The sequence below is a fragment of the Athene cunicularia genome (genome assembly GCF_003259725.1).
Source record: "Athene cunicularia isolate RWA chromosome Z unlocalized genomic scaffold, athCun1 chrZ_part1, whole genome shotgun sequence".
Lineage (NCBI taxonomy): Eukaryota > Metazoa > Chordata > Aves > Strigiformes > Strigidae > Athene > Athene cunicularia.
The window spans coordinates 11,875,160-11,886,618 of record NW_020799142.1 but is presented as its reverse complement, the minus strand read 5'-3'; the positions used below and the strand labels follow the sequence as shown (position 1 = coordinate 11,886,618).

The 11,459-nt window shown below is 41.4% G+C and overlaps 1 protein-coding gene across 9 annotated transcripts in view; it reads left to right on the top strand.

Moving 5' to 3' along the window:
• Positions 1-2: 2 nt before the first annotated feature.
• Positions 3-11,459, top strand: part of LOC113489726 (cyclin-dependent kinase 7) — a 74,255-nt gene continuing 62,798 nt past the window's right edge. For 6 of the 9 annotated variants that reach the window (XR_003400087.1, XM_026865735.1, XM_026865734.1 and 3 more), the window contains exons 1-7: positions 3-62; positions 578-637; positions 1,787-1,820; positions 3,619-3,686; positions 5,656-5,724; positions 7,285-7,395; positions 10,823-10,941. Coding sequence is in view for 5 of the 9 variants with exons in the window: in XM_026865735.1 (XP_026721536.1) it covers positions 3-62; positions 578-637; positions 1,787-1,820; positions 3,619-3,686; positions 5,656-5,724; positions 7,285-7,395; positions 10,823-10,941 (521 nt within the window). In the remaining 4 variants the exon portion in view is untranslated. Of the gene's footprint in view, positions 63-577; positions 638-1,786; positions 1,821-2,736; positions 2,783-3,618; positions 3,687-4,318; positions 4,500-5,655; positions 5,725-7,284; positions 7,396-10,822; positions 10,942-11,459 lie in introns of those variants that run through there. The other 3 variants (XR_003400088.1, XR_003400089.1, XR_003400090.1) reach the window with 3 other exon arrangements.

Below are 11,459 nucleotides of genomic sequence, written 5' to 3'. Positions count from 1 at the left end.
CGATGGACGCGCGGGCGCGGGCCAGGCGCTACGAGAAGCTGGACTTCTTGGGAGAAGGGCAGGTGAGCTGCCGCTGGGGCGCGGCAGGGGGCGAGGGGAAACAGCCGTGCGTGTGGCGTGCAGGGCATGTGGGAGGTGGGGTGGGGAGGAGGAGCGGGAGCGTCCGGACGCGGGAGTCTCCGCTGTGAAGGGCCCTTAGGCGGCCCCTGTTAGGGCCCTGTCGTGACCGATGGGGCCGCGGCGTGGGGAACCCGGGGCCGCCTGCAGCTGGGCCTGGCCCCGTGTCGCCTTCTGCATGTGTCGGCGGGCCCCGCTGCGAGGTCGGGGGTGCCGCGCTTGTAGGGCGAGAGGGGCGGTCGCTGTGGGGAGGTCGTCCCCCACCAGCGTGCTGACAGCAGGGTTTAACGGCCTCCTCCCGAGGGAGGGACCTGGCTCGGGCAGCTCCAGCCTGAGGATCTAGGACCAGGGGCCGCCTTTGCCGCGGCAGCGTCCGAACCCCTGAGAATGCTGCGCGGGTACGGACAGGCCCTGCCGCTCGTCTGCCCCGGCAGTCACGGGAGCCGCTCTTTTTCCGCAGTTTGCTACTGTCTATAAAGCGAGGGATAAGACCACCAACCAAATCGTGGCTATTAAAAAGGTGAGTGTCAAAATATTTTCCCGTTGTATGATCAAGTGTCTGGTCGTTCTTGACCCGCCTAATAAGTGTTTTTGACCCGACTTAATAGGTGAAGGCAGATTTTTGTTTCTAGATCTAGATAGCCTGTCTTTAAGGCCTTCCCCCCTCCCCAAGAAGACTACTTTCAGTCTTACTACGTTTCTGAGCTTATGAAAGGTTGCCTCGTCTGTAACTTGAAATTGTGATTATTTGTTAGATTTATTTCCAAACTTCAGACATTATTAGTCCTTGACAGTGGCTTTTTTCTTTTTTTAGCCTTACCTCCTGCTGTGCCCGATTTCCTTAAGTCTCCAGGAATATTATTCCTGATTAAGTTATTTAGAAGTTGTGGTAATTTTTTGATAAAATTTGACAAAAATGATCGTAGATCTACAGTTTACCTGTTTGAATACAAATGTTGAATATGCCTATGTTGTCGTAACATGTTTCACTTCATACTCTCTGAAGAGATTGCAGGAAGTTTTTGTATTAAAAATAAATTATTAGCTGTGCTTTGTGAGGGATGAAAAATGCATGTTACATTGTTCTGGTTAGTTAAACAGCCTACTTTCCTAGGCAAGTTGAACCATATCAATAGTAAGTAATTTTGTTTGATACACTAATATCTTTTAGCATTGTAATACTTTTTTCGTATGGTTGCTACTAGTAGCAACTGTTATGAAAAGCATTCTTGTTTTTGTCAGAATATTTTCTTTTATCGTCTGGAAATATCAGTGTTCTGATTCTGGACTTGAAAATTTCAGTGCTAATTTTACTAGAATAATTTGAAGACAACTGTCAAGTACTTTGCCCTCACTTCTCCCTGAGGAGAAGCTCGCTAGTTTGTGGCTGCAAAGCATTTTATGCTGCCAGTGTGCATTATGTCTGTTTTCAGCACCATCATGACTACTTTTAAGCTTTTATAAAAACTAATGCTGTAGAGGCCATTATTTTTTTAAGAGGAAAAAAAACAAAACAAAACAACCCAACAACCCAAAACCAACCCTACCTGGTAAAGTGCTTCATGGTACTGAAACACATTTTATTTTAGAAGAATAAGACGAAAGAATGTATCCCCTACTGTTGGGGCAGGTGGCTTAACCTTGTATAATGCAAAGCATTTCTTTTCAGATTAAACTGGGACATAGATCGGAAGCTAAAGATGGTGAGTTTTAAAACAAATTCATGCGGCAGAAGCTGTGGTTTGTTTGGTTTCTTTTTGTAAATTGGTACATAAACTTCCCACACCATAACTTGTCTGAGAAAAATGAGCTCAACTCTCAGTGTAAGGCTTAGTAGAGGATTGCCTTCTAAACTGCAGAAAAAAGCAGGAGAGATATTTGCATGAATAGTCTGCATATATGTCTAAATATGAGTATATAACAACGTAGCTTCTCAATTTAAGTGGAGTACAAACATGGATGTAGTGTAGAATAATAATCTTTACGGCACTGAGTTTAGAATAGCTTTTTGTATTGATGCATCTGCGCCTTACATATTTAAAACAGGTTTTCAGATGTTTCTGTTCTATTTTTGTGATTTATGCTGAGACAAAAGTTGATAAAAACAAGATCTTAAACCTCTTGTTTCTGTGTGGGTTTATGTTGAGAAATCAGTTTTATAGAGCAGTGTCTTTTGATCATGTGCTCTGACCAGCCATGTGCCTTTAGGTGTGGATATTGCAAATAAAACCCCGATAATCCTGTTTTCCTGCAGCCTGTGTGGTGCAGTAGAATTTTCTCTGTGTGTAGGCTGCCATCCTTCAGGGGTCCTGCATTAGGTTACCAGTTTTCTGGTGAAGAATCTTTGCTTTCCACTCTCTAGTTCCTTCCTAAGGGAAGAACTTTTAAAGAGGAACTTGAGCACTCATCCCAGAATCTCACGAGCAGACTGCTAGAGAGTCATGGTCCACCTGGCCTTCAGTGAACTAATGTCCTTTAAGGACAGTTACTACTTCTGGCCTACACAATGTCTAGTAATAGTACAAAGATGTCAAAATAAGTCTAAATAATGTCTAAAAATAATGATCATGTCTGGTTTCCCAGTGTTATCTGATAAACTGTTGTACTTTTAATCTAAAGCTTTGCCCAACCAAAAGAAACCACTGTCAATTTCATTCCAAAATAGGTAATTAAAAAAGCAGAAGTGTGAAGTAATCCATGTAGTTTTGCTCAAAACCTTGCTAGAGTCTTACTTGTTGAATCGTACTCCAGGTGTGGGGGAACACTTATTTTTAGCTCATGTGCAGCTGAAACTTCATGCACAGTATACCACAGGAGCATTTGCTTGCCGGTCAGTTTTTGTACAAGCTGTTAACACTCCACCCCCCCCCACCCCCCCCTGTTTTTTCCTCTTATAAAATCTGGCTATTAAAGGAGTCGAGCAAGGTTGAGCAGGTTTTGGCCACTGTACCTTTTACATCTCAGCATGAATATAGGAAAACATATGTCCCTTAACTTTATTTAATAATGTTATGTCAAAAAGAAAAGAGATATATTCATGAAGTTTGTCCTTGTGTCTCCCTCTGCAAGCGAGGCACAATGAAGTACTGATACTTGCAAGATGTACCTTTTCTTTAAAATAAAACCAAAGTTTACAATACCCTGAAAAAGGTGGTTTTTTTTCTAGACTTTTGCTAGAACTTTTCCATTTTGCCAGGGAAGGGAGACGTGTAACTTCATAATCTAAATCCATTTATTGTGGTGTAGAATTTATTTGCTACAGAAGAAAGTGTATGTCCTCTTTTGTTCTGTAGAACTCTACTTATCTGTGGCAATGAAATTGTTAGTTTAAAAATTGTTGAGTAGTAAGAAAGTAGTTTGTAGTAATAAATCATCGGTGAGTAACAGAATAAGAGGTTTCTTTGGAGCGTAATCCAAAATTTTGAATTTTTTTTCTGTCTCTCTTTTTTTTTTTTTTTTTTTTTTTTTTTTTTTTTTGCTTTGTTTGTTTTTTCAATGTAGGAATCAACAGAACAGCCCTCAGAGAGATAAAATTGTTACAGGAGCTAAGCCATCCCAATATTATTGGTGTAAGTAGAATGAATGCCACTTCTAGAATCAGTGCTCAAATTCTTCTGGTGCTGGTTCAAACTGAAATTTAGAGTTAATTGGGTCATGGAAATGCTACTTAATTTTATTTGAGCTATTTTTCCAGCCCAGAATGGGCAATAAAACAATTGTTATGGCAAAACACCTTTTTCAGTAACAAAGTAGTTTTCTATTGAAATCCTCTTACTTTTTAGCCTCGGGCTATGTGCATATTAATGGTGGGGAGAATTGTGGAAATTTAATTACCTGATTTTGCATCTCTGTGATAGACTTGCAAATGAGTGCAGTGCTGAATTTACCTGATTGGTTTCTTCACATAGAACTGGTGACAGCCAAAACCAGACTTTTATACAGACTTTAATGAGCAATGGTAAAGTGGTATTCATGTGGCTTATTAGGTTTTAGTACTGATAGCTAAAACCTCTGTTGGAAGAAGTAAACCCCATGTCGTTTCAGTTGCATTTATCAACTTCCAGCTACAGATACCCAGCTGCAGCTAAGCATATTTTAAAACTAGCTAATAGTGATAAATCAAGGGTCTGCCATAAATAGTAGACCAAATATGAATTTTCCACATACTTTATTTAACTTTTTCAGATTGGAAATATGGTTCTTTTCTGGATTGTGAGCTTACTCTGAAAGTGGTTGCTTTAGCTATCAAAGTTAGAGAGTGTGCAGAGAAAGACAACTAAAATGGCAAAGGGATGGAGCATCTTCTTTATGAAAAAATCTGAGATTCCTTTCACTCTACAGAGGAAAAGGCTGGGAATGGGGAAGCCTGCAAAACTGAGGTGGTAGGTAGATATCAGAACTGATATGTGCATGTGGAACTGATATTTGCAAAACTCTAGACATAAGAGATGTGTTTAAAACATATTTGTGTTGGGGGGCAGGGCAGGTGGAAATTGTACTACTTGACACTGTAGTGAATTTCTTGAATATGTTGCCATGAGCCTTGTAGAAGCAGATAGCATCAGCAATTCAGAAAGGAATTGGACATATTTATGATCAGCAGGTCCATAAGCAGGTACTAAAGGCAGTAGACAAGGTTGGACCATCTTAGTCCTGATAAAACTGTTGTGGATGTTGGAAGTGTAAGGGGCATGAATGACTAAAAGCGTCCAAGCCTGTAGGCTCACCTGTGTAATATCTCCTGTTGCTGTGGCTTCTGCAGAGTAAGAGCATGAGTGTGGTCACTGTTGTTAGGAACTATGCAGACCACCACCTTGCAGTTGAGTAATTCACATGGTCATCATATGGAGACTGTAAGGAATGAACCACACCTTCCTGGAATGTCTGGAGAGCATACCTTTCTGATGTTGAGGGTAGAATACCAAGCTAGATGATCTGCTGTTCTTACTCAGTGTCATGCTTGTGTTATCTCACATTAAAAACTGATTCTGTCATTATACAGATTCACCCTAAGAAAGAGCTGTTTGGATGTTCTCCAAAGTGTTTTATTTATCCTAGAAAACTTGCTACAAAGATGAATACATGCCTATCTTTGAAAGGAAGTTAACAAGCCTAACACTTAGAATTTCTAAATACTGCATGCTTACAGGAAGCAGATGCACAGAGCTGAATTCATGGGAAAACTTAGTTTTGTCTCAAGAAGGGTGGGAGTTCTGTAGAACAGCAAAGTTTGGGGAGAGGACAAGGTGTATGTTAGATTATCTGATGTAGCTAACATGGTAAAGTTATTCTTTTTCTTTTTTTCCTAACTCCAGGAAGGAGGAACAATTGTGTAAAATGTTATTACTGTACTTAATAGGAATTTAAGTGGGAGGGATTCTGAGTTAAACTAAACTGAGTAAGAATTTTTGTATTGCAAGTCAAAAAACAAATGGGTTCAGTAAGCTGAAAATCCACGTGCAGACTACAGTGGTGTAGAATTTTAGAAAACTGGAAGTATTGAGAGTGTGCTTCATCATAATGTATTTTGGTTTACAGCTTCTAGATGCATTTGGACACAAGTCTAATATTAGTTTGGTGTTTGATTTTATGGAAACGGATCTAGAGGTAAGATTTTCTTTTTAGACTTTTTATTTCAGTGTTTTCAAATGGCTTTTGAAAATGCTACTTTAAAGGTTTACATTTGCTTATGTTAGAAATGTGACTTTCTTTATGTCAATTGATTAAGATCTTGTCTTAAAAGTAGTTTGAGTAATTCCACAATTTTTGTGAGTTGTCAGCATGATCTTCAAGAATCAGATCATGTTTAATATGCTATTTTTCTGGGACTGCAGAGTATAGAACCTCAGTTGTAGATCAGCATCTCAGATTGCAATTGATAGCATAGTATCATCAGACATGTTCAAGTAAGTGTGATACTAAAGTATGCCAGATGATGAGCTGGTACTAAAATCACACGCACCTGAACCATACTTTTAAATGTAGCAGTTGTAGGTACTTGCAAATCAGCCTCTTGCAGTTGTTTTGTTCTCCCAAAACCTTAAGTCAGTTTGTCTTTGTGGAAGCCTTTGAGAAATTTTGGTGCAACTTTCTTCATTTTGCAAGACTGTCCTAGATGTCAAGTCATGTCAGATTTGTATAGACACAACATTATATCTACTCTCGACTGAAACTAATGTAGTTGTTAAGCTAGCTCATTACACATATGCTGTTAAGATCTGGGACTAGCATTTAAAATGTTAAAAGAAAGCATTGACAGGCTTTCTGAAACCTAGGTGAATGCAAGACTGAAAAAGTTAAGGTTTTTTGCAAATAGAAGTTAAATTAACGAATGGGCTTTGTAGAGGATTTATTCTGTTTACTTAACTGCAATATTCGGAGCTGAAGAAGATACGGTGTACAAAGAGGAATGAAAGACTGTTGTACTAGATAATGCTGTGGTATGCAGAGCATTTAACTGTTGTGGTATCACACCATCATTTGGGACTGCAGCCTGTTGCGATTGGTCGTATGCTGCATGCATGTAATTTTGTGTGGTCTTAGCTATTTTGTAAGTCTTAAAACAAAGTTTAGGAAAGGCTATTACTGAACTGGACAGTAATATCAACAAGCAAGTTTTGGGGAGTAGTGTAAAAATACTTTCAAACAGCATGTTTACATGGAATTTTAATGTTACAAATAAAAGAATCTAGAAAATGTAAGTGGATTTGTTAAAATATAGTAAATTGGCCATACCTTCTGGTTGTCTTGGAAATAGAAGAGGAAACCATTGCATTTACAAAGATTTTATGCTTAGGTTGCACACAGGAAGAAGGAATACGTGGGGACATAATTTCAAGTTTACTGATGCTTTTATCATTTTTATGTTTATGTCTTTGGTAAGTTTGGGTATCAACCTGGAACTGAGATAAAATGATGAATTTGTGTTTCCCGCCCATTTTCTCATTTGCTGGTTATGCAAAATTCATGTAGCCTATCTGGACTCTCCATTTCACTTTCTGATCTGCAGAATAGACCTATTTTTCCAGGAAGAGGGTGAGAATGGTAGAGAATATATAACTGCCAATTTGAGATTTGTCTTAAAGGATGAAATAACTTTTGAGCAGAAAGCATGGAAGTTAGTTAATCTTGCATGATAAACTTTACCATCGATCTAACACTTTACAGGTTATTATAAAGGATACTAGTATTGTGTTGACACAATCTCACATCAAGGCATATATGCTGATGACACTTCAAGGATTAGAATATTTGCATCAGCACTGGATTCTACACAGGGTAAGCATGTACTAAATTGAAAGCCCTTATGCTATAACAGAAGTCACATTTGATAGAAATTGAGTCTAAAGTCTGACAAAGATAGCTTTGAAGATGAGATGTTCTTACTCCATAAGCATTCATGCTAGCTATTTTGGAGTACGGGAGATGTTAAGCATTGCTGATGTGGTTATCTTTTGGATATAAAAGTGTATCAAGTTACCTGTGACTTTGATCAACACTGTGAACTGGGCCAGGCTGGAATGGATTTAATCTTCACAACAGCCTGTATGTACCATGTTCTGGATTTGTGCCTAGATCAGTTCTGATAACACATCACACAACAATGGCTATTGCTGAACATTGCTTGGGCACTGTCAAGGCCTTCTTTTTTTCCCCACTCTGCCCCTGCTCCAGGAAGTAGACTGAGGGTGAGCAAGAAGTGGGGAGGATATACAGTTGGGACAGCTGACTGAAGTTGGCCAGAGGGATATCCTCCTGGAAGATATGGTAGAGCACATGAAAAATGAGGTGATTGGTGACAGCCTACATGGTTTCACAAAGGGCAAATCATGCCTGATCAATTTGGTGGCCTTCTACAGTGGGATTAGAGCGCTGGTGGATAAGGGAAGAGCAGCTGACATCATCTACTTGGACTTGTGCAAAGCATTTGTCACTGTCCCACATGACACCCTAGTTTCTAAATTGGATTATTGAATGTAAATTGGATTTGACGGGTGGACCACTCAGTGGATAAGGAACTGGCTGGCTGGTCGCATTCAGAGTTGCAATCAACAGCTCAATGTCTGAGTGAACAGCAGTGACGAGTGGTGTTCCTCAGAGGTCATTGTTGGGACAGGGGCTGTTTAACATCTTTGCTGGCAACATGGACAGTGGGATCAAGTGCACACTCAGTAAGTTTGCCAATGCCACCAAGCTGTGTGGTGCAGTCGACACGCTGGAGGGAAGGGATGTGCCATCCAGAGGAAACTGGACAGGCTTGAGAGGTGGGCCTGTGCAAACCTCATGAAGTTCAACAAGGCCAAGTGCAAGGTCCTGCACATGGGTCACGGCAATCCCAAGCACAAATACAGGCTGGGTGATGAGTAGATTGAGAGCAGCCCTGCAGAGAATTTGGGGGAGTAGTGGTGGATGAAAAACTGACTATGAGCCATCAGTGTGCACTCACATCCCAGAAACCCAACTGTATCCTTGGATTCGTCAAGAGAAGAACAGCCAGCAGGTTGAGGGAGGTGATTCTGCCCCTCTACTCTGCCCCCATGAGACCCCACTTGCAGTACTGAGCTTCAGATCTGGGGCCCCCAGTATAAGAAGGACATGGACCTGCCTGAGCAGGTCCAGAGGAGGCCACAAAGATGATTAGGGGGCTGGAGCACCTCCACTTTGAGGACAGGCTGAGAGAGTTGGGGTTGTTCAGCCTGGAGAAGAGAAGGCTGCGGGGAGACCTTAGAGCGGCCTTCCAGTACTTAGAGACCTACAGGGAAGATGAAGAGGGGCTGTTTATCAGGGACTGTAGTGATAGGATGAGGGGTAAAGGTTTTACCCTGAAAGAGGGTAGATTCAGGTTAGATATAAGTTCTTCACTGTGAGGGTGGTGGGACTTTGGCACAGGTTCAAGGCCAGGTTGGACAGTGCTTTGAGCAACCTGGTCTAGTGGAAGGTGTCCCTGCCCATGGCAGGGTCTTGGAACTAGATGATCTTTAATGTCCCTTCTAACCCAAACTATGCTATGATATTGCATACCATATAACACCATGCTCAGTGATAAAAAGTGGGGTGGAGGAAGAAGGGCGTTTTTTGACTTCCAGTGTGGCTGTTACTTAGAGTCTGTCTGGGTATCAGTCTGCTGGTGGGAGATGAATGTTTTCCATTGCATTGCTTTTTTGTTTCTATTTTATTCCTCTCTCATTTATCTGTTAAACTGCTTTTATATTGCTCTTAGAGTTTTCTTGCTTTCGTTTTTCTTGTTTCTCTCTCTGGTCCTGCTGAGGGTGGGAAGGTGGGATGAGAACAGAGTGAGCAAATGGCTATGTGAGTGCTTCACTATTGGCCAGAAATCAACCCACAACACACTGTTACTGTATTAAACTGTATCACTTCCATGATTTCTACAGTTATTTGAAACATTTGCAAGGTCTTTTTATTGTTCATATGTCATCTATGCAGTTCAGACCTGCTGTTCCTGCAGCAAAGCTAAAACCTATCAAGAGGCAGGTTTTTTAAACTGCAGCTTAAATATTATCATATTCAAATGGGTATGTTTCACTATGATTTTCATGTATGGTGAAATTCTTGATTTTCTGTTGTGTTGTTGTGGGTTTTTTTCTCACAATGTAGCCTTACAACAGAATCAAAAGCCTGCATTTTACATTACTGTTACAGTATGGCACACCTGCCCGGAGGTTCATTATATGTCTGTATTGTGGTTTGAGCCTAGAGGGCAACTGAGAACCATGTGGCTACTCCCTCCCTCCCTCTCCCTCTGGAATGCGAAGGAGAAAGTAAAGCAAAAGTCTTGGGAATTGATAGGACAGGGAGGGATGACTCAGCTGCTATGGTCACAGGCAAAAAGACAGGTTCCTTAGGGGAAGGAAAAAAAAAAGTTCAAACACTAACAATAACACCACTTAACAGAGTGGAACAGTGAGAAGCTTTACCACATCTTAAAATGCCTTCCCCCGTGCCTCCCTTCTTCCTGGGCTCCGTTTTACTTCCAAATTCTCCACCTCCTTACCCCCAGTGACGCAGGGAATGGTGTTACAGTCAGTCTGCCTCTCCTTTTTCCTCAGGGGGAGGATTCCTTGCATTCTTCTCCTGCTCCAGCATGGTGTCCCTCTCATAGGAGACAGTCCTCCATGAACTTTCTCTGACATAAATGCTTCCCATGGGATGCAGTTCTTCATAAACTGCTCCAGTGTGGGTCACCCTCATGTGCTGCAGTCCTCCCACTGCCAACTACAACAGCGTAGGCTTTCCACAGACTCCCAGCCTTTGGGTGCAGCCACCTGCTCTGGTGTGGGGTCCTCCCCCTGGCTGCAGGTGGGCATCTGCTCCACCAGTGACCTCCATGGGCTGCAGGGCACAGCCTACCCTTTCACAACAGGCTGCAGAGGGGTCTCTGCTCTGACAAACCTCTCCCCACCCCACTTTCCCCTCTCTTCTGCTGTCCTCAGTATCTCCTTCACAACTCCCATGCTTCCTCCTGGGTGCCCCTTCTTAAATACATTATCACGGAGACATGGCCACTGTCACTAATTGGCTTGGCCTTGGCACAGAGGTGGGTCTGACTTGGAGGTGGGGGGGCTTCAAGAAGCTCCTTGCAGGGGCCACCACTGTAGCCACCTCCACACTATCAAAAACCCCACCACACTCAAGTCTGTTTTTATCAACACTGACAAGATTAATTCTTTGCTTTCTGTACTGACAGGATCTTAAACCAAATAATTTGTTGTTAGATGAAAATGGGGTTTTAAAATTGGCTGACTTTGGCTTGGCAAAATCTTTTGGAAGTCCAAATAGAGTTTATACACACCAGGTAGTAACAAGGTAAGACATTCTGTTTTGTTTCTTACACAGTGATTCTACTGCTGTTTTGCAGTGTCTCTTGAAATAGGTCATGTCAAATCAATGTATTCAGAGTTTGACATCTAGCTCATGTGATACGGCTGTCATGGCAAGAGCTTCCTAAAGAAAACACAAGCGGCATTGTTTAGCAATGTTTAGTGTTCTGTAAGAACTGGTATAATGTGTCCATGGGAGTTGTTCTGGAGTATGATACTGTTGAAATGCATGGGAAAAAATAAGTATCTGCCTGGCTTTCAGAGCAAGACAGCTATTGCTTTCTGTTAATTATGAGACCTAGAATCATTTTTTGTAGCTAGTCATGTTACCTGTTATGAAACAAAGGTTGAACCAATATTTATAGTTAATTATGGCATGCATATTTAAGATACACTTTAGAAAGCAGGACTGCAAAATATGTAAGTTACTTCCTTTTGTCTGCTGTAATGCTAAAGCTATTCAGGCAAAGCTGGTTTGTTTTGACACCTTTATGCAAAAGGCAG